At 41.8% G+C, this 22,454-nt stretch overlaps 2 protein-coding genes across 9 annotated transcripts; one reads left to right on the top strand and one right to left on the bottom strand.

Moving 5' to 3' along the window:
* Nucleotides 1-820: 820 nt before the first annotated feature.
* zgc:113223 (uncharacterized protein LOC541424 homolog) lies at nucleotides 821-7,342 on the bottom strand. Its single transcript, XM_044198962.1, has 8 exons — nucleotides 7,206-7,342; nucleotides 6,108-6,165; nucleotides 4,955-5,079; nucleotides 4,757-4,831; nucleotides 4,552-4,647; nucleotides 4,337-4,465; nucleotides 2,585-2,746; nucleotides 821-1,911 (listed from the first exon to the last, which is right to left on the bottom strand). The coding sequence occupies exons 1-8, from the start codon at nucleotides 7,260-7,262 to the stop codon at nucleotides 1,768-1,770; spliced, it is 846 nt and encodes a 281-aa protein (XP_044054897.1). The 5' UTR covers nucleotides 7,263-7,342; the 3' UTR covers nucleotides 821-1,767.
* Nucleotides 4,745-22,451, top strand: reep6 (receptor accessory protein 6). 8 transcript variants are annotated; one of them, XM_044198965.1, is made up of 8 exons: nucleotides 4,745-4,855; nucleotides 10,378-10,558; nucleotides 13,779-13,872; nucleotides 15,010-15,148; nucleotides 15,476-15,644; nucleotides 15,742-15,872; nucleotides 17,621-17,696; nucleotides 21,602-22,451. In XM_044198965.1, exons 2-7 carry the CDS (start codon nucleotides 10,426-10,428, stop codon nucleotides 17,645-17,647), a joined length of 693 nt encoding a protein of 230 aa, XP_044054900.1. In that variant the 5' UTR covers nucleotides 4,745-4,855; nucleotides 10,378-10,425; the 3' UTR covers nucleotides 17,648-17,696; nucleotides 21,602-22,451. The 8 variants fall into 8 exon arrangements, with proteins under 8 accessions (XP_044054900.1, XP_044054901.1, XP_044054899.1 ...); XM_044198966.1 differs by lacking the exon at nucleotides 4,745-4,855 and adding an exon at nucleotides 7,307-7,442; XM_044198968.1 differs by lacking the exon at nucleotides 4,745-4,855 and adding an exon at nucleotides 20,714-20,736 and having other exon boundaries at nucleotides 9,538-10,558; nucleotides 17,674-17,696.
* The last annotated feature ends 3 nt before the right edge of the window (nucleotides 22,452-22,454 follow it).

The following is a 22,454-nucleotide window of genomic DNA, read 5'->3' as shown; positions in this document are numbered from 1 at the left end:
CGGTTTTTAGGGGAAGTTATGTGCTGGAACTCTGCTCATTTCTTGACCCGTCCAGTGTTTTCTCTGTGTCACCATGTTCCCAGACCTCAGTGTTATCAGTACGGATAGCAATAAGGGACAAATATAAATTGTAAAAATCCAGAATATCCTTTGATGTATCCTAGATTGCAAAGAGAAAACTGCAACACATGGAAACACAAAGTAAAGGACTTTATCACTGCAGCGCTCTACTGCTGCTGTTTTTAACACGCTCACAGAGCGCTGTAGTCATTAATCCAGTAAAGCGAGCGTGAGGGCGCACGGGACTGAATCCCTGCGACAACACGCAGCCACAGGTGCTTCGGCTGCTAATCCGCCACCACAGATTAAAGTCACAACGAAGATCTAATGAGTGAGGGAGGAACAACAGGGATTAACCAGATTTACTGAGGAGTCTCCTGGCTTTGCATGCTGGGAGTCTCTCTCCTCCAGGATGTTTACGGAAAGCTTCAGCATTCGGAGTCAGTGTCACTTCGTTTGACTTCAAAATAACAATATTGTAAAAAAAAAAGTTTAACATCAGTTAAAGAAAAGAGGCTGGTCCTTTTTGTCAAAGGCTTTACGTTAGAACCTTTATAACCAGGGGCTTTAAATGTTAATTATATCACCGTAAGGTCAGAGGTCGCAGGACAACTGGGTGGATCATCAGGGTCCATGAGGTCTTATTGTTTGGGTTAACTAACACTGCAGCCTCTAGGGGTCGCCAGCAGAGCGTTACGCTGCTGCCAGGCCAGCAGCATCAGTCTCTACTGATGGGATTCAATTCATTATAATTCTGGTATAAATGTCCGACTGTTCCTTTATTGATTCCTTTGTATTAATGAATATAAAAAAGTATTTATTGGGTTGTATGTATGGAGTCTAGTTTCATTAGTTAAAGGGTAACTAGTCACGAGGAGTACTACAAACCCCAAAACTGACATAAGGCAGTAAAAGACAGACAATTACAAAAATGTCATCAGCGAATCCATCAACAACACTGTTAGTTCAATTATTGAAATATACAAATCTTTATACTTTTCCAATCAGTTGTTCTGGTTGTTTTTTCCCCTTTACCTCCAATCACTTGATAAAAATACATTAAACTTATTCTCATTAATGTACACATTCAGTATACAAAATACACATAATACACAGGGTTAATACGCAGTACATAACATCTGTTTTACTAGTAAAATGCTGCAAATGTTTTTTTTTTATTTTATTAATCTACAACTAACAGCTTTTTATAATAATATATAAAATATTCTATAATCTTTTCACAGTGCTGTGACACAAACAATGCCACAAATTACAAACGCTAAATGTGCAGCTGAAGGGCTGTTCAGTGCTAATGATGGCAAAGCTGACTTTCTGTTAGAATCACTTACTTTTATAAAAAATGTGATGTAAAGAGTGTTTTACATGACGCCACGAGGGGTCTTAGGGGGGCTTAGCCCCCTCATTTGCCCCTTTATGTATCTATAGAAAAATAGGAAAAACAACAACAGTATTGGCCGATTGTTGTGTGTAGGCGACAGGGAATTTTTAACAGCGAATCATCCTGGCGCCGGGCCTGTACACGAGGTAGTAATTTGACCGCCAACACCTCCCGGAGTTGAGACATCTAACCTGTTCGCCCACTGTGAGAGCCTCAGATACACGACTATAAATTCACAGTGTCAACAGAGCATCAAGAGATTTTTCTGATCCGTCTCCACGATCAGCTTCAGATCTCAGAAGCAGTTTTTATTCGTCATCGAAGTCTGCAAAAGCAGGATACCAGTAGCTGTCCTTTCTTTCCGATTTGCCTCTAGTTGCATTTTCTTTCTTTTGTTGTTGGACTTTCTTTATCATGGAGATTTGAGCGGCCGCCAGGCCGATCATGCCGACCTGCCAGAGGAAACATTAAGAGATTAGAAACTGATCAGTGCTGCTTCTGTCTGGCCAAAGACTGTTTATTAGAAAGAAACACCACTGTAAGATCGGGACTGGATGGTGTATTTTTGTAACTTTCCCAACAAAACGTTACAAGACTGATGAGGCCTTTCGACTAAAGCGATCAGCTGATTGATTTCAGGAGTCTGAATCTCCCAGTTCAACTGTGATGCATGTCATATCAATAAGCAGCCCTGTTGTTGTTGTGAAGTTTGTTTTCGAGTGTGAAATGAGCTCGTTGTTGCCCCTTGTGGCCGTTTGTGAGGAAAAAACAGCCACTACAACTGCCGCAACAAAGCGGTGAGATGCTTTAGTGTTTTCAAACAGTATTTTTCAGTTTTGCAAAAGAAAAGGCCACTTACTTTCTCACCTCCACACAGCCGGCCAATCACAGCGTGAAGTTTAGACAATGTTGGAGCATATCGGCGCCTTAACAGTTCTGAATGATCTCCAGTAGCCTATTTGTATCAAGCAACAACTAAGACAAATATCTGATAAAGCAATAAAAGCTGGATTTACAACTACGCTCACAGGGCTTCTGCATGTCACAGATTTTAATCAGATGATGAGGTAATGATTTGATGTATTTAGTTGTGAGCTGAACCTGTCCTCCAGTCAGCCGTGTTACCTCGAGCAGCAGCAGGCCGGCAGTCAGACCGGCCACCAGCAGCAGGTTGTTTTTGGCCCACCACACGATCATCTCCAGGCAGCCGATGGTGAAGATGTCTTTACTGGCCGAACGCTCCTCCAGCTGCTGCTTCCCATAACCACACATGGTGTTCAGCACCGTCTGCAGAAGAAAATAACACACTATTCCTACTCCCCAGATGATGAACCCTTTAGATTTCAAGGACCCCCTAACCTTCCCTCTAGCGCCACATTCAGGACATACTTTACATGTTTAGCGCCACTACTGGTGACACTCCAAGAACAGATGAATCATCAGGATGTTTGTTCATCTTGTGGCTGTAACGAACACTGTGAGAGTCTGTAGGGGACGCCAGCAGGACTTTACACTGTTAATCAGGTTCTCACATGTAAGGGAACACAAGATTAAAGTGTAACTGCACCCCCAAATTCTGCTAGCTGCCTCCCTCCCAGGATATTTTAAAAATGCAGCAGAGGACTGAAGGACAAACACTGTAGGGGGCGTTGCGCCAAAATTGAAAAATACTAAGTAGAGGGTTAGAAAAAACTAGCATAAACTTTGGTGAATTATGCATCTCGATCTGCATATATTTGAAAATGAGCGTGGTTTCACAGACTCCCACTCAAAGGCAGGGGGAGGTGGGTCGGCCACGTCTGATTAGAGGGCGTTAACATTCTTTTTTATATAAATGTCATGACGTGAATTAGTCCCAAATAGTCGACTCTATGTCAGCATTGGCCTTGCAAGGTTCAGCGTGATTTAAAACATTTTCAACCCATGAAATGCAGATTTTCATAAATTTGGTAAGAATGTCAATATACTGTGTTTCATCACAGTACAGTCATATAATTTAGTTTACAGCTAAAAAAAAAACGTGTGCAGTACCTCTTTAATATTTATATGTATGCAGATGATACCCCGTTGTTTGTTTTTGTGTCACTCAGTACAATCAACCCCACTAATGAACTGGTTCAATGCATTTATCATTTTAAATTGTAGAAGTTACAACATTACCAGCAACTAAAACAAGACAGATGTTTAGTTAAATTACTGGTGCAAAAGCCAAGTCAGAGAAACTCAAAATCCCTGACTCTAAATGTCAGCCATCAAGCTCGCAGTTGTAATTCACTCTTTGATCCTGACTTGGGTTTTTAATATCACTTTGAAAATATTACCCAGGAATATTGGCAGACTTAAATATGTAAGGGATAATACCTGACAAGATGTATGTTGCATGATTGTAATCGATGAACTGCAAAAACACACCTGCATCATTGATTACTGTCCAGTTACTAAAAATTAATCCACACCTTTCAGCCAATCAGAATCCATAATTTTCTGTAGCCATGGTATAATAAAAAATAATGTTTGCTTCATTACAGTTAAAATAATTAAGCTATGATATTTTGTTTAATATCAAGATCGTGATTAATTATCACAATTACTTTTATCTTTGGTAAGAGATGTATCATTGCATTTTTATCTGCCTTCAGTCTTGTACACAATCAAGTTTATTATTGGAGCCAGAATCTTAACTATGGTTATCACATGATGGCTTGTCCCACCGGAGCTCCACCCAGGCTTCCTCCTGTTTGACTAAAAGCTTAAATTAGGATTTTTTGGTTCCAGGAACTGACAAAGATGGAAGTGAACAGTAGACCCAAACTCCAGGCATCGAAACGTCCCATCATAAACCTGTTGGGGACCACACAGACAGACTGTGGTTCTGACCTGGTTCTGTAGGTGAACGCAGCAGGAGAAGGGAACTCCACAGGCCTCCAGACTGGGGTTGCTGGGCAAACACTTAAAGTAGACATTATGGACCCAGTCCTTATAGCTCTCAACTCCACAGCACTGAAACTGCAAACACAACAGACTCTCACTACAACAGCTCACCACCAACAAACTGGATTATAAAAGGCCTGACATTGTCTCTTCTTCTTCACCTTCTTCTGGATGAAGTCGATGGCGTTCTCCAAGTCCTGGTCCTCCCTGTAGCGGAGGATGGCCTTCATCATTAGCATCTCCGTCCTCTCCATCACCTGAACGACAACAACAACAACATCAACAGGATCATCAAGTTGGGTTTTTGTTTGGTACTTACTATATTTTCTTTATATTTCCTGTCTCATCAGAGAAGTGTGATGTTACCATGTCAGTGAAGAGGTATCCCACGACTCCAGCAGCGATCTGCAGGAGGAGGATGGCCACCAGGATCCCCAGAAACTGCAGAAACAGACGACCTGAACAGTAAGAACTCAGCAGCACTGATATACAGAATAAATATTGCACTGAACCCGACACAATTTAATAGACAGAAGATATCAGCTAATCAGTGATCAGTCATACCGTCTTCAGCAGGCAGGTGGCGTTACGCAGCGCTCCGAAACATCCGAGGAACGTGATGAGAAACATCACTGAGCCGAGGACGATCAACAGCAGAGCTGGATCTACTGTCAGGGTGTCAACCACATCTACACACACACACACACACACACACACACACACACACACACACACAGTTGAATTCAGACCATCATACGTAACAGCAAGTAAAAGTTGAAACATGTCTGATTGACTTTTTATACAGTAGCTCATCCTCAGGAATGTAACCAGCAAAGTATTGTTTTTGTAACACCCACACACCCACCTCTGTCCTGTGAGCCCATGTAGGCTGGGCACTTACATGAATGATATAAAAATAATATTCATTCCCTTTTCCACTGCAGGAACGTAACATAAGCTGTATCCATTGTCTCTGGTTCTGCTTTTGATTCCACTGTTCTCCGCCCGAGTTCCTGAAGCTAAATGTGGATTCTGCTCAGGAGGCAGTAACACATCACTTAGTAACGCGTTACAGTAATGTGATAACTTTTTTCAGTGTCAATTTGAAATTCTGTAATGACATAACCAGTGGTGGAACGTAACTAAGTCCATTTACTCAGGTACTGTACTTAAGGTCAAATTCAACATACTTTTAATGTAACATTTGTGCACCTTTTAGCAAAGACCAGTATTCAGAGTAAACCTGAAAGAATATCATTAACATATCAGCTCCACTTCTTCCATTGGTGTCTGTCCTACAGCCGCTGACTTCACTCTCCTATGGAACCAGTCAGTTGTCTTTTTAATGATCTGAAACACCCTTGGGCCAGTTTTACCAATTTTGCAACATGCATCTTGATCGTTTTGACACATTTCACAAATTACAACAGACGCCATACTTGCAACCCATGCATGAGCATGTGAGAGCCCTGTAGGACTCGAGAATTTATCTGCAGTTTGTAAGTGACAATCATCCGTCACATGTAACGACGCCACCAATTGGGAAATAGCTTTTGTGAAACGTCCCAGTTCGTAAAATACAATGAAAACGTACAGAAGAACTTTTGTCCTAAAGACTCACGAGGTTCTAAAGTTCAGGCTGCGAGAAGGTTACGGGGTGTCACGTGGGCAATTACACATAGTTAGTACAGCCTGTTGTTATTATTTTTTGACCAACCTTTCTCCTTGGCGATCTTGGCGTAGATCCCCACCGCTATGAAGACGGCGCTCACAACCTGTCACAGAGAAAGAGATGATGTTTTTTCAAGAGAACCTGACCCACATGAAGCACAGATAACATTGACATGGATATAGGCTAAGAGTTTCCCCCTGCTTCCAGTCTTTGTGCTAAGCTAGGCTAAACACATCCTGGATCTAGTTCTATATTGGTCACGCAGAGATGAAACTGAAATCTGACTCATGTAACTCTGGGTACTGACGACAATAGTGTGTATAGCTTGTTGGTGTAGATGTGTTTCTACAGGCACAGGTGAGAAGATGAAATACTGAGCTAGAAAGTCCAAATTTAGTTTCAATTTACACATATCAAACCTGAGTGGAAATGGTGGAAATTTGAAAAGATGTTGAAATATCGCAAAAGGCAAAAAAAAAGAAAAATGCGACAAAGTGCATATTCGCATAACAAACACCCATTAAATCACATTTCCTTTTCCAATTTTCTGGGAATGTGGTTAAAATTTGTGCTACATTTGGATGGAAACTTGACTACTGTGACTTTGTATCTCATAGTTTTGACTTAGTAACTTAATAATCATGACTCACTATGTCATATAACTTTTCATCTATTTTTTTCTTTTCCTGGCTGAAATGGGCTTCCATAAAAAATATCACTATGATGAAGCATTAAGGTTTGACTTCACTGGTACTAAGGGGCCCAAACCGGGAAAAACGCACCCAGGCCAAAAGTAGTGTCCCTAAGCCTAACCCCTTTTTTATTTTTGGCTTTAAATCGATGCTTATTAAGTGTTTATGTAAATATTTTGAAAAAACAATGACAAGAGTTAAGAGTTCTTTGTCACTTTTTCGTTTGTCCATAAACGAAGCTCTTCTTTTCAAAATCGGAGGAAATTAAACTTCTTTTCCGACCGTCCTTTTCCTATGAAGTGGTGTAACTGTGGTGTTAAAATGACTTGCAGTAAAACCATATTGTGCAACAAGTTAAAGAATGTGCACTGCTGAAAGCGACCCCACTAATGAATCTGTAAGGTGACATATTTGATCCTCAAACTGTTTCCACAGACAAACAGACACTCACCCAGAAGGCGTAGCAGAAGATGAATAAAGTGTACTTGATGGTTCGGTATCCGCACATCTCCTCTCAGCAGATCGCCGTTGTTCTGTCTGACTGTAGTGAAAGTCTGTTGAAGGTTTGTTATCTTCTGACATGACTGCAGAAGACGTGTGTCGGCCTGCAGGACGCATTCCTCCTGTCAGGCTCATCCACTCTGCTGCTGCTGCTGGATGTCGTCCTGTCGTCACAGTGAGGGAGGAGGTGAGGGCCTGTCGCTGTCAAACCACATCACATCTGCTGGTTCAACAAGAGAACTTCGCTTATACAGTCTTCAGTCCTGTTAGCGTCCCCTATAGGCCGCAGTGTTCATTACAGCCACAATATTGTGAGATAATTTCCGCAACAATTTGAACAGACAACATCTTGATGATTGATCAGCAGTGGAGCTAAACATGTAAAGTTTGACCTGAGGGTGGCGCTAGAGGACAGGTCAGGGGGTAATTAAAATCTAAAGGATTCATCTTCTGGGGAGCAGGAATGAAATATTCTGAGGCAAAAATACTGAACATTGCAGGTTCCAAAACTTTCGTTCCCCTTGGTTTTCGTATCATCGGAAATGCATTCTTCACGCTTTTTGCAGCTTATCAGATGTTGTAAGAAATCTTCAAATCAAACTTTGTGCTCAGGTAACATCTGCCGGGCTTCTGTGATTATTTTTTAATTTTTTTACTAGATTATTGATAGATTTGTTGATCTGTATAAAGAAAACAGTGAGAGTGGTTTTCCATTAGAATGAATGAGCCAAACCCATCTGTGAACCATAACTAACCCATATTGCAGCCAGGTGAGCAGAGTAATATAACTTTGATTAGATCTAATCTTGCACCAGTAGTTTAGCTAAACATCTGTCTTGGTTTAGTTGCTAAAGAGATGCATTGAACCAGTTCATTAGTAGGGTTGATTTTACTGAGTGACACAAAAACAAACAACGGGGTATCGTCTGCATACGTATTCAATTCAGTTTTATTTATATAGCGCCAATTCATAACAGAAGTTATCTCATTGCACTTTTCCTATAGAGCAGGTCTAGACCGAACTCTTTATAATATTATTTACAGAGACCCAACAAATCCCACCATGAGCAAGCATTTGGCCACAGTGGCAAGAAAACCCTTCCTTTAAGAGGCAGAAACCTCGAACAGAACCAGATTCAATGGTGGGCGGTCACCATCGTGTTAGGTTTTGAGAGAGAGAGAGAAAGAGAGAGAGAGACAGAGGGAGAGGTTTTGGGAGAGAGGGAGGCACAATGCAAATACCACCTAGAATTTTTAAAATAGTAGAAATGCAATTGTAGTGTTAATATTAATAAATTAATAATAATAGGAATGACAGCTATAGGAATAATAATGTCAGCATCAGTAACGGAGCCAATAACAACAACTGTAGTAGCAGCTGTCGAGCAGGAACACGGGGGCAGCAGGTGGCCCACAACCACAGATCCAGACTCTGCAGGAACACGGGGGCAGCAGGTGGCCCACAACCACAGATCCAGACTCTGCAGGAACACGGGGGCAGCAGGTGGTCCACAACCACAGATCCAGACTCCGCAGGAACACGAGGGCAGCAGGTGGTCCACAACCACAGATCCAGACTTTGCAGGAACATGGGGGCAGCAGGTGGTCCACAACCACAGATCCAGACTCTGCAGGAACATGGGGGCAGCAGGTGGTCCACAACCACAGATCCAGACTCTGCAGCTCCGGAGGCAGAAATACCTGCTGAAGGAGAGAGGAGAGAGACGAGAAAGCACAAAACTACTTGAGAGAGAAGATGTCGAGTTAGTAACATGCAGTAATGGGATAAAAATACATACAGATGGAGAGGGAGAGGAGCTCAGTGCATCATGTGAAGTCTCCCGGCAGTCTAGGACTATAGCAGCATAACTAAGGGATGGTTCAGGACTCACCTGAGCCAGCCCTAACTATAAGCTTTATCAAAGAGGAAAGTCTTAAGCCTACTCTTGAATGTGGAGATGGTGTCTGCCTCCCGAACCCAAACTGGGACCTGATTCCACAGGAAAGGAGTTTGATACCTGAGGGCTCTGGCTCCCGGTCTACTTTTGGAGACTCTAGGAACCACAAGTAACCCTGCATCCTGGGAGCACAGTGTTATTGTTGGGTAATAAGGTATTATGAGATCTTTATGATACGATGGTGCCAGACCATTAAGAGCTTTGTAGGTGAGGAGAAGGGTTTTAAATTATATTCTGGATTTTACAGGGAGCCAGTGCAGAGAAGCTAATATTGGAGAAATATGATCTCTTTTCCTAGTTCTTGTCAGTACACGTGCCGCAGCATTCTGGATCAACTGGAGAGTCTTAAGGGACTTATTCGGGCAGCCGGATAATAAGGAATTGCAATAATCCAACCTAGAAGTAACAAATGCATGGACTAGTTTTTACGTATAAATATTAACCTTGTGTTCCTTCACATGTGAGAACCAGATTAACAGTCTAAAGTCCTGCTGGCGTCCCCTTCATGCTGCAGTGTTCATTACAGCCACAATATGAACAACATCCTGATGATTTATCTGTTCTTAGAGTCTCACCTGTAGTGGAGCTAAACATTTAAAAGTTTGTCCAAAGGGTGGCGCTAGATGAATGGAGTCATTAAAATCTAAAGAGGTTCCCAACCTTTTTTTTGATGAGAAGCTGCTTTTGCTGCGATGCTGCACAAAGATGGAACCGACTTCCTGATGATCTCAAATGTGCCCCACCTCATCTAAAATAAGAACTCTAGCAACATGATCATTCATTAGGAGTCATGTTTGTGTCACCTGATGAATGTAAGTCCAGTATTCTCTCTCTGTTAGCTCTGTTTTTGGTCTCCACCAGCTCCTGAAGGAAATAACTGATGTCGTCCTGCCGATCAGATCAGAAAACGCTCACATGGTGGTTTTATGAACGCTATAACAAATAACTTGTTTTGTTGTTTAGTTTGGAGGACATGTTGAATTTTTGGGTTGAGTGGTGGCCAAAATCATCTGATTCATCTTCTTCTTCTCTGCTCCATTTCTGTGCCTCCTCTACCTCCCTTTCCTCCCTCCCTCCCTCCCTCCCTCCCCCCTCCTCTCCTCATTACAGCAGATTGTTTCCGTCAGAGGATTACACTCTGCTGTGTTTTCCTCTCCACTGCAGGTCGTCTTCCTCTGACTCCTCTGTTATTTGAGGACCTGATTGAGGACCATGGGCCTGCTGGACATCCTCTCGTCCATCAAAGACCGAGCCGAAAAGTTTCTGAACGAGAAGAACGTGGTGACGGATTTTCTGGGGAGGGTGGAGGAGAAAACAGGGATAAGGAAGAAGATCATTGCCCTGGGTACGTGAGGTTTGTTCTGCTGTTGTTCACTCCGCTCGGTTCATGATAAACATGTTCTGGATGATTCGACCGTCGTTCTGTTTATATTTAGTAGAAGTGTACCTACCTGTTGCATGTCAGTGGAAAACCGAAGAGGATTCAGTTAATCCTCTGAATGTAACAGCAGCTACAGTGAACAGCTGCTGTCTGTGAACACGAACCTGTAAATGTTCTGGAAGTTTTCTGGGTCAACATTTGTGCTGCAGTAGATTTTAACAATATTTTATTGTTTATTGTTTATAACACAGACAGCTCCAACAATACCAACAATACACAGCGGCCGCAAGAACTGAACGTCTGACTTAGATCCAAGATATATGATGTACAGAGCACATGATGCACACTCACAAATATATGAAGTATAAAGGGGAAATATCATAGCATCTATGTTTATATACATATAAAAGCTCAGGTTCTCTACCAGAGGACTGGGAGTTTGAGGGATCTGCACTATCTCAGCTGTTCCTAGGACTGCACTTTTCTGGACAGAGACTTGTTGTACCTGGAATCTCCCAGTTTGGGGGTCACAGCCCCCAGTGCTCCCATTACCACTGGCACCGCTGTTGCTTTTACTTTCTTAACTCCTCTTTCAGCCCTTGGGATTTTTCAAGCTTCTCGTGTTCCTTCTTCTTGATGTCGCTTGGCATGGCTACATCGGTCTCCACTGCCTTCTTCTGCTGTTTGTCGATCAACACGATGTCTGGTTGGTTAGCCACCACCAGTTTGTCAGTCTGGATCTGGAAGTCCCACAGGATCTTAGCTCGTTTGCTGTTCCTGCCTGCATCTTACACCCTGCTGTTATGTGCTGAACCGTCTCAGGGGCGTCTTTGCACAGTCTGCACCTGGGGTCCTGTCTGCTGTGGTCGACCCCAGCCTCTATTGATCTTGTACTGTACTGTTGCTAATGTGTTATGAAGATGATCTTCTGTGAACACGAGCTCATTGGCTGATGGAGGTACACAGCTGATCCTCCAGCCGCCGCCATTAAAGCACCGCAGAAGAAGAGGACGCAGCGAGATGACGTCATTAAAAGAGCTCCAGTGGACGCTCAGACGATGGGAAACATGATGGAAACATGAAGTTTCTGTTAGTTTCATGTGTTCATGTGAGGAAGGCTCCAGCCTCCTCATCGCTCCACACACATCTGATGCTTTCAGCTCTTCATGCTTCATGGACGTCGTCATTTATTCATTTATTATAGTTTCTGGTTTTATTCACACACAACTTCTACACCTCATACAACTGGAAATACTTTTTACACACATTTAGACTTCCCCCCCAAATTTCATGTGTTTCTGTTCAGGCTTTTATGACCAAATTGAAAGTGTGCATAAAAACAGATGGAAACACAATTATAGTTACAGAGTGGTGTTTCGTTTGGCCGAGCGTACAGACTCCGGCTTGCAACGCCCTTTGCCAGATAACAACCAATAGCTTAATTTTGTAGTTAGGCGGTAACTCATGAAACTAATGTTAAGGCAAGTTTATCTGTACAGCACCTTTCAAACTGCTTTATATAAGACAGAAAGGCATTAAGAAAAGATATAAAAGAAACACAAGGCAACATAAAAAGACACATAAATAAGATTTTAAAGAGCAAAATAAAAAAGAAGATAACGATAGGCTAACAGAATAAAACTTACAGTGCAGCTACAGCTGATTTAAGAGAGCTGAGTTGGAGCAGATTACAGCCGATACAAATAAGAAGCCTGCTAAAAGCATTGATCCTGCCCTTGATTTAATGGGGACAGACTCGTCATATACGACAAACAAACAATAAATACTGAGCGCTGACGTTGAATCAGTTTGTTACATGTAGTTTTCAGCAGAGGACATTTACTGAGCAGTGAACAGCAGTCTATTCATACCACACTGATGCTCATACAGTGGATCAGTAACACACTGACATGATGTCACTGTAGTGCCTGGTGCACAGTGTCCCCCACTCCCTGCAGTAAAGTTAAAGCAGATTATCCACAGGGACAGACAGCAGAGCAGACCGGCCTCCATGTGTGAACCGACACATAAGCTGATCAGAGGTAGGACAGTTTTTACACAACTTCCTGTCTGTCTGCTGCTCGCTGACATGCTCAGGTTGTGTCTGAATATCTGCAGAGTTAGCAGGTTAGTTAGGGGAATCCTTGTATAAGAATACTATAAGTCAGTCAGTCATTTCCCACACTGACCTGCGGCTGTTCACTTCCTCTGAAACCCTTTCCTTCCTTATTAAAGGAGACACTGATGTCTGTGCTTATTACTCTGTAGACCTCACAGATATCATCAGTGAATTAACTGAACTTTTGTCTTTAATGCTGCCAAGTTTGATAGGTTTCTGATTCTTGGACATTTTAACATCCATGTTTGCTGCCTCTAAAGCTGGGAAGACACTAATTTTACAATCTGACAGATCGGTGGTCGTTTGACGTGCAGTTTGAGGTCACAACACCTGATTATTTACCTGATCGATCAATGATCTGGCTGTTGGACGATCGGGTGGATTTCTGGCAGATCAGAAACTTTGGTCGTCTGTCTGGAGTTTGAACAGTTTCTCAACATGTCTGCTGTCAAAGATCTGTTATTACCTGTAGTCAGCTTGTTTTGATATTACTGCAGTAGTATTTTACAAAACTGTAGTCGACTGAGCTGTGATGTAAAACTTAAAAAATCAGACTGTCTGCCGGCTCCACATCGTTCTTTATTGCTTCTTACTTTCTGTTCACGGTAGAATCACACAAAGTAATGCTGCCTTTCTCTCTTTTTGTCAACATTGTTGAGGACGCGGCCGTCTTGTTTGAATAAACTTTATCCACGTCATCTGTACAGTGTGAGCAGAAAGGAGGTTTAAAACGTGAAGTGTGAGTTAACACATTCATAAGTAGACTCCTGAGCTACAGACCTGCTGTTTTTGTTTGTTGTTGTCATTTTGTTGTTATAATTATCTATTCTGTGATTGGATGTTGGAGTGTAGGCCTAATTAATCACGGTGCAATGACATCATGAACCACACTTTGGTACATGATTACCTCGAAGGTCTTTCTATGCATGTTTGTGTGGTGAGTAACACATCTAAACATACAAAGGTTATGAAAAATAAACACTGATGAACACATTCATCTTTCCATAAGGAAACAGTGTTTTTAAATGTATCTGCATCAGTCTGTCTCGTGTGTGTCTCGTCCAGGTGCCGTCTCACTGACAGGACTCTACCTGGTGTATGGATATGGTGCCGCCCTCCTCTGCAACCTGATTGGTTTTGTCTATCCAGCGTATTATTCGTGAGTATTTCATATTAAGATGCAGATCTGCTTGTTGTGTTTCCTTCGCTCCCCGAGACATGTCTGGCCAAGCCACAAGGTCCAAGACTGTCTGTAACAACTGTCTGTAGCAGAGAAGTCAACTACGAGTCCCAGAGAGCATTGCTGTAAGAAACATCCTATCAGAGAGCTGCGGAGTCTGTTGGGGAAACTGCAAACTAATCAGTTCATGTCAGTGCAATCACTGCGATTTGTGGATTCACTCACAAAGTAAAAGCGAGTTTGTGCGGTTCAACTTTGGTGCGTCCGAACATGAATTCACTTCATTCATTGACTCGTAGCAACTTTGACTCTCTTGACAGTGCTGATATTTAAGGAAATGGAAAGAGAGAGACCAAAATGGATGAATGAGAAGCCAGTAGTGCTTAGTCTGGTTCCAGACCTCTGAAACACCGTCCACACTGACGGCTCTTTCCCTGGCTGAAAAAACGATCAACCAATCACAGCTTTGTATGCAGGATTAAGAAATCATCTTCCTGTAACAGAGTCAGAAAAATGACAGCTTGTTGTAAGTGGTCCTACGGAAATAACAACCCTTAGATTGACATATTCCTTAGCTCCCTGTAACAAACATGAATTGCTTCAGGCAACCACCGCAGCTTCTGTATCGACTGGTACGTCAGTCAGCTAACAGTACGATGCCGGACTGAATAATAAAGGGGGAACAAAACTGACATTCAGTTTGATTATCAGGCTACAAAGAGCTTCCCTCTTTGACTTTGGATTAATTTTGGATCAATTCAGCAGGTTTGAACTTGCCCTGAAACTTGGGCTCAGTCTTGGACTGAGCTACAGTAGTCCTGATTACAGCCTTTCTCTCCATGTTGTAGTTTGTCTTGTTTGCCAATCAAGACCACAAACGAGACAGATGGTAACAGTCACAAACAGAGGGCTGCTCTGGTTTCTGGTACTGGGTGCTAAAGCCTAAAGCTATAAGATCTTGATGTGTTGTGCCGCTGAACTGGAAGCCCTCAAAAGATTCTAGATTCTATGTCGAAGTCGCAATTGTATGATGGTTCTGGTGATATTTATGAGATAAATGTATTTCTCCGTGATGGACAGCTCACTCTGACAGGTTGTTTCCACTCGTATCTGCAGAATCAAAGCCATTGAAAGTCCAAGCAAAGAAGACGACACAAAATGGCTGACGTACTGGGTGGTGTATGGTGTCTTCAGCCTGGGCGAGTTCTTCTCCGATATTTTCCTCTACTGGTTCCCGTTCTACTACGCTTTTAAGGTGAGAAAACACACTTAAGAACCAGTGATTGTTGCCGAGTTATGCCTATTATTAACCTCGGTATCACTCTAACACAACTTTAAATTGACCCTTAGTCAAGTTTATTGTGAACCCATCCATATACAAGCTGACTTGCTTTAAATGTGGCCTAAATGTATGTAATTCTATACATTTTTAGGCCAGTTAGAATTGCCCTACAAAATCAGACATGAGGCATTCGGAGGTCTGGAACCAGGCTCTGACTAATGAGGATCAAGGTGTACATAAATAAGTATTTGTCCAGAAAAAGCCAAGTAATCCATGTCTCTCTGTCCTCTGTGATTCCAGTGTCTCTTCCTGTTGTGGTGCATGGCTCCGATGTCCTGGAACGGCTCCCAGGTAATCTACGACAAAGTGGTTCGGCCCGTCTTCCTCCGCCATGAGGCCACGGTGGACAACATGGTGAGCAACCTCAGCGGGAGGGCCATGAGTGCCGCCGAGAACCTCACCAGAGAAGGTACAGACCAGTCCAACACCAGTACATTGTGGTTACACACCAGTATTAAGTATTTTTTAGATATTCGATTGAATATTCCTTCCTTCCCTCTCTTCAGTCCTGACCACTCTGATGAAGAATAAAGCTCTGGTGACTCCGGTGCCGCCGGTCGCTCAGCCTGAACCTAAAAGTTTACCGAGTTCATCAGCAGCTAAAGTAGCTCCATCAGAGTCAAGCGAAGAACGATCAGTACGTAACCACAAATGCCCCCACCAACAATTAGTCCACCTTAAAGGTCTCGGTATACTTCAAATGAACTACCCATTCAGGGCCGGTAGAAGAAACACGCCCTAAACTATAAACTATTCTGTGACAATTAGTGAGCTTTAAAGGTGTTGGTAGGTGCATTTTACTTACTCTTTAGACAGAGCCAGGCTAGCTGTTTACCCCTGCTTTCAGTCTTTACGCTAAGCTAGTCTAACTATGTCCTGACTCCAGCTTAGTATCACCAGCATACCAATTCATCACTCTAACCCGGACTGCTGACATTTCAATCCCCCTGTCCTTATAGAGGTAGAGCATGTAGATGTGCAGCACCTTGCTGTGTTAAGGTCTGTTCTAAGCTGCAGTTTCTGTGTTTCTTCTATGGTGTTTGTGCATTTGGAGATTCACACGGCCTCTTAGACCCGTTTCATCAAGTAGTTTCAGTGCAGTCGCGCTTGTTTGGCAGAGATGTTGGTAGGCTGACGAGCTTGTCATGACATTTCTTGATCACGTTCCTGATCCCCACAGGATGAACCCTTTTAAATTTTAATGACCCAATAGGACAAACTTTAAATTTACTGCAAAGTTCATCCACACTTTGTTACAAAGGTGGTTCTAGCAGCTTGGTGACGTAATGACTACTTACAGGTAGGGTTGCCAACTTCCTGAACAGGGTCTGTATGAGAAACCGACCTGATAATGATGCATTGTGGGATGAGAGAGGACGTTAATTAGCGGTGACTGTAAACGGTAAGAGCAGTGTTTTCTGCTTACTCACCAAACTAAATAAATAAATCCTACTGTTTCGTTTCCTGTTGATGTACAAAGGCACTCACGTAGTGAACTCGCTTATTTTCGATGTTTTATAAATCAAGAGTGTCTTAAGGTAAATTCGGCATGGATGATTGCCACCAAAAGAACGCCTAACATCGAGGAAAAGGCAATCAATTTATTGTAAAGGTACAGACAGAAGGGACACGACAGGCAAGTGAAGGGACAGTCAACAAGAGTAACAGAGCAGGAGGGTTTCCTTCTATGTCATAAATCGCCCAGTCTTAATAGTCTAACCTGCAATATCTCTCTCCCATAGACTTGCACTGAATTGCTTCACCAAAATAAAGCGCATCCCTCAGTTCAATAAGGAACACGTCCTTTAGTTTCCAATTACAGGACGATTCCGCATTTAATGGGACGGTTGGCAACAATTATAGCAGGACTAGTTGGCGAACTACTGTAGCTGTCAAGGTAACCGCTAACATGCTAGTCAGCTGTAAACTTGCTAGCCTTTCTCAGTCACAAAAGCTCTCCTCAAGCTACACTGTAGCTACCCTGCTAACTGTCAATTAGCAAGGCCAAATAAATGTACAGTTTATTTAAGAGATGTATTTGTACCATCGACTCCTGTCTCATAACTGTCGGCTGTTTCCATTTCCTTAAAGGTTAACATGGTCAACACGGTTTTCTGTTGGTCAGTGCCGCTAATTTTCGTTTCAGAGTTCACCAAAGTTGAACCTAGGGCAAAAGATTTGCACAGATTTACTTCAAATTTACTTAACCTCTGCAAATCCACTGATTTTACAGTGACGTGAATTTGTTTAATTGCGACATCAGTATTTGTTCCGACACGTTTATACTGTGGCTGCGATGACTGCATCTGGGGGACGCTAGCAGGACTTTATGCTGTTAAAATGCTGGTTTACATAATATAAAAAATGAACTGTTTGTACATTCAGACTAGAGATGAGGAGTTAACATGCTAACGCAGCTGTCCTGTTACCTGTTCCAGCCTTTCCTGGGTTAACCAGTCTGGTAAGTCAACTGGTTTGATGTCAGTAGCATATTTAACAGTCAGTGAATGTGGTGTGAAGATAATAAGTATGAACGTTGGTGACCCCCCGTAGAACATCAGTGTTTGTTCAGTGTAATGGTTTAATGGTAAAGCAGCTTTTTCCGGTGGTGCAGGGCTGCAGATGTGTCTGTAGCAGCACATGGAGACCTGAACAGACCTGAAAGCTTTGTCAGTATCCGCTCCGTGCCGGCTGCCCGATCCGTTCTGCACACGTGCGTACTTATTCCTGCCCGATTTTTGATGGCAGCCAGCGAGTTTTTAAAAAAAAACAACTTTATTTACAACACAATATTATACAAATACACTACAATACAATACAAATAACAATACAGGGAGTATTAAAGAAAAAATAAACTAACCCCAAAACACAAGCAGAAATAAAATTCTACATACATAATACAGAAATCAAAAGAAGTAAATAAATAAATACAACTTTAAAAAAAAGTGAATAAGCAATATTGCAAACCAACTTAACTCATCTGTTGTCTACAATGTTTCTCAAGAGATGAGATAAAGCTTTTTTGTTTTTAGATAGGCTGATTGTCTAGAGTTCAGTGAGTTTACGTAACCGGAAACAACTGTCAGTTCACAGCGAGAGTCTGTTTAAAGATGATTTAATGCTTGTTACTGAGTCCAGTCCCTGGGTCCAGACCTTTAAATCCGCCCGCTCCACCAAGTCGAGCTGACAGTTCTGTCTGACATCAGGCACTGTTATTGCGTCGTCATTGCATTACCAGTTATGTTTATTTTGTGACGTGGCCGATATTAGCCAACAAAAAAGCTAAGAAAAGATAGGTCGCACGACTGCTCTTGTTTTATTAACAATGATTGCGAAAAGATCTTTGATTAAAATTACGTGGTGATCGGTACAGAAAAAGAATATGATGACACAAGGCCGCTGAAAGGATCGTGTGTCGTTAAAGAGGTTAAATTCTGCGCATGCGCTGACTTTTGCACATGTGCAGAACGGATCAGGCAGCTGGCACTGATCGAGCACCGACAAGCTTCGGACACCCCCCTCTCCCACCCTGCTGCTCTTAAGTAGACTAGTAGCATCAGCGCTGAGAGAGATAATCTTCTCTGACTGATAATGTTCCAGCAGCAACAACTACTGGGTCCAACATGGAGCATATTGTGTTGTCTCACTTGGCCACACGTCATTCTGTCAGTTTCTGAAAAGAGAGAAATAACCTTAAATATTATTTTTCGTATAAAGAGCAAAGGACCTAATATTGATCCTTGTGGGACGCCTTCATTAAGATTTTGGGGGCTTGATTTGAAAACATCAGCAAGAAGAGTTTGAGTTCTACCAGACAGATACGAGTTAAGCAGAATCAAAACTTAAAACATAAAGTGTCCCGTCAGACCTCGATGCACCCAGTTCTCCTCATAAAAACAAGGGATTTTGGAGCCGGGAGGTGACGTGGAGGTCATTGTTTTATTAAGTGTCCCCCTGCCCAACGGCATTTCAGTGCTCAGTTGGTGCCTGGCTGGAGCTCCACTTCAGAAAGCGCTACAGCGTCGCCAGCGTGTGTGCGACTTACTTAAAATGCTCTCATCAGTTTGGCTAATGTTAACTCATTAATTTCACTTTCTAAAATGTCTAATTTCTTTGGTGTAATTAATAAGTAAATTAGTACTATGTCAAATGGGAATTGTCATATAATTTTGATACCATTTTATAGCACTAATTGGGGGTTCAGTTTTTACAGTATTTTAAGGAACATTCAGGGCTCAGCTGTTTGTTTAAATTTTAAATATAATTATTAGAATAACTAGAAAATATAATTTTAGGTTTCCCAGTAATGTGGCTGTAAATTGATCTGGTTTTCTACATACAGTTAATTTTGAAGTAGAATACTGATAAAACATATGCCAATTGCACATTTAAGACCTGGTCAAATAAAACAGCGTATTCTCAGGCTATCTCTCTCTTTTCCAATCAAAAACACAAGTTATATGTTTCATATCAATTATCTAATCATTCTAATATCATTTGTAGCACTGGCATTGTTATTCTCTCCTTTTGGATGAAGTAGTGACTCCTAGAAAAGTACTAATTGGCCCATTTGACCCTCTCCCAGTCAATCCTGGCTCAAACACAGCACATGGAAAGTTCCTTACCAACAAAATGTCCCTGACGTACTTTATATTCTCCTCACAAAGAAACTTAAGTTTAATGTCTATTGTTATCAGTAGTCGTAGAAGTAGAGATGTTTTCTTTAAGCAACTACAAGGAACTTCCATTTGGTGTTGATTCTGGCGCCCCCTGTGGACAGAAGCGACAGTGTTTCCGCCTCGTGTCGTAAAGATCTCGATCGCTAGCGCGCGCATTTGTTTTGGACGCGAGTGAAAGAAAGACGCGACTTATTTTTCTTTTTTAAACAGCTGTTTGCAGGACGCGCAGCGATGAGGTGATGTATCTGTTTGCGTCAGATTAATAACTGTAATCTGACGACGGTGAAACTAAGTAAGCTTAGTTTTAGTGCCGTTAATACAGCGAGGTTACACGTCAGCCTACAAATAACAGATGCGGTTGCGCGGTAAGAGTCATTTTGTTGAGAAAGCTAAAGTTATCGACGTTCCCTCGTAACATTGTGTCTTCATAACAAAAAGCCCGGTAGCAAGGACAACAGCAGATGTTACGTTATAAGCCAGCTGTATCGCAGGTGAACGCACGACTCACTGAGAAACTTTGCCTGGGAAAATGTGAACCGGCTCCTCCGGTCTGCGTGCCGTAAATCGTTTCGTCTGATTATTTTATCGGGCCGGTGACAGGCGTTATAATAACTATCCAGAAACAGCAAATCGTCTCGCTGATGGTGTCGTTTGCTTGTGCAGGTCGTACAGAGGCATCAGTATTAAAGTGAGACTGTTTCATAACCAGTTAAAAACTCCTTGTAGTTGCTTTAATGTGAAGTCTTTACTTGTTTTTAATTGTTGGTTGTGTGTCTGTTGTATCATGTCTGCACGTCAGGATGAACTCAGTGTAGACTGACGGTAAGTCACAAACAAAAAACCATAAAGGCTATAACTGCGCATGTTTGTTTTCTCGTGATCACATACAGATTATGAGATTATGCCTCAGTCTTTGGCTCTCCGTACAGGGAGGACTAAAATGTTGTTGTTTTTGTTTTGTTTTTGAGTCACCAAATAATTATTATGTTGTGATCACAGAGTACAATCTTTGTAATCACGGAGAAACGAAACTTCTTATGTTGAGATGTCTTCTGTAGTTGATTTCCTATTTTCCCCCCTAAAACTTAAAAGTGTCACCCTTTTAGTGTATCGACCACTATCATAACTACGCTACTACTAATCATCGATAATCTCATTCAATGTCTGAGCAGAAATTATTTAAAAAACTTCATTTGAGTGGGAGATTTGTCTCATCGTGAGATTAAACTCATAAATGTTTTATTGCAGAATTAAAGTCCTAATCTCTGATTGCAATATAAATCAAAACGTAGCCCCACCCAACGCTGAAAATTGAAAATGATAAATAATGTGCAGTTTGGTAAAGTTTTATTGCATGGGTCCATAATTTCCAAATCATTTCTGAAGGCATTTCCTGGAAAAAAACTGCGTAAATTGGTACTAATTATATGGACGATTCTCCATTTAAAGCCAAATGAATATACATGAATTCTTAGTTTATTATTTAATTTTTCACACTTTTGCATTTTCAGCTGACTCTGTAGGTACATTAATAATTAATTGGAATTCATTATTTGGAAGTGTATTAAGGGAACACTGTGTCTATAATTAGTGTTTCCAGGACACGTCCAATGAAATTATAAGGGAATTATTAGGAAATCAAGAACCCATAAAACAATGTAAACCGTGTTTCCTGACTTTTTTTCAGTCCTTCAGATAGCTGCAGAGGAAGAGGAGCAGAGAGCGAAGGTTTTCCTCTTCGTCCTGACAGAGAAGAATACCTCCTGTCAAAGTGACAGATTTCCTTTTTATATCCGATATGTTATATTTATATAATGTCTGCTGTAACAGGATTTAACGTAAAAATGTCACAGTTTGGTCCAAAACTCAGACTGACTCTGCTTCTCACTGCTGTTTTCATTTGATTTATTAATGATTTTGGGGTCAGTGGGATGTTTTTTAGATGCGAAGCACCTGAAACTGGCTAATAACTAACTCACAAACTCACTAGCTCACGTTTAGCAGGCTGTTCCTTCATTGTGAGAACACTTCTACACCTGCCAACCTGCACCACCCAGAGGAAAGGAAAGTACCAGCAGTTCAGACCTGCAGATGTAGATGCGTCACCTCCTGCAGGCAAATAACAGCTGCTGAGATTTTAACACTTTCGTCACCTGCAGGCAGTGAGTGTTACAGCTGCACTTTCTTTCTTATGCAGAGTTGCTGTTTATTTGTGTGTTTTTTTGGTTTTATATTTAACATCTGTAGCAGCTGCAACACTGCCTGCAGGTGGTGGATATACGTATGTTTCCTGTTTGGCGACTTTGTCAGCATCTGCAGCTGCTGCAGTCAGACATTTTGAGCTTCGGGTGCTTCGCATCAGTGACACTGTGTGTCCTTTTTATTTTCATTACACGTGTTGCTGTTATTTATGGAATATATTTTTAGTTTTGTTTATAAACAGAAACGAGATCACGACCTTGATATGACAATTACATTATGATGAGAAATAAAAAAGTACTAATCAGAATAAAACTAAGTGCTTGACTGCTCTGTCAGAA

This window comes from Siniperca chuatsi, linkage group LG6, assembly GCF_020085105.1.
Source record: "Siniperca chuatsi isolate FFG_IHB_CAS linkage group LG6, ASM2008510v1, whole genome shotgun sequence".
Taxonomy (NCBI): domain Eukaryota; kingdom Metazoa; phylum Chordata; class Actinopteri; order Centrarchiformes; family Sinipercidae; genus Siniperca; species Siniperca chuatsi.
This window is presented reverse-complemented; position numbering and strand designations above follow the sequence as displayed.

Coding starts and splice junctions, on each gene's coding strand:
- zgc:113223 (XM_044198962.1), bottom strand. CDS start 7,262: ATGTGCGGATACCGAACCATCAAGTACACTTTATTCATCTTCTGCTAC. Junction 2,747..4,336: donor GCGTTCACCTACAGAACCAG/GTCAGAACCACA, acceptor TTTCTTCTGCAG/ACGGTGCTGAACACCATGTG. Junction 1,912..2,584: donor CCGGCCTGCTGCTGCTCGAG/GTAACACGGCTG, acceptor TTCCTCTGGCAG/GTCGGCATGATCGGCCTGGC.
- reep6 (XM_044198965.1), top strand. CDS start 10,426: ATGGGCCTGCTGGACATCCTCTCGTCCATCAAAGACCGAGCCGAAAAG. Junction 10,559..13,778: donor GAAGAAGATCATTGCCCTGG/GTACGTGAGGTT, acceptor TGTCTCGTCCAG/GTGCCGTCTCACTGACAGGA. Junction 15,645..15,741: donor CGAGAACCTCACCAGAGAAG/GTACAGACCAGT, acceptor CCCTCTCTTCAG/TCCTGACCACTCTGATGAAG.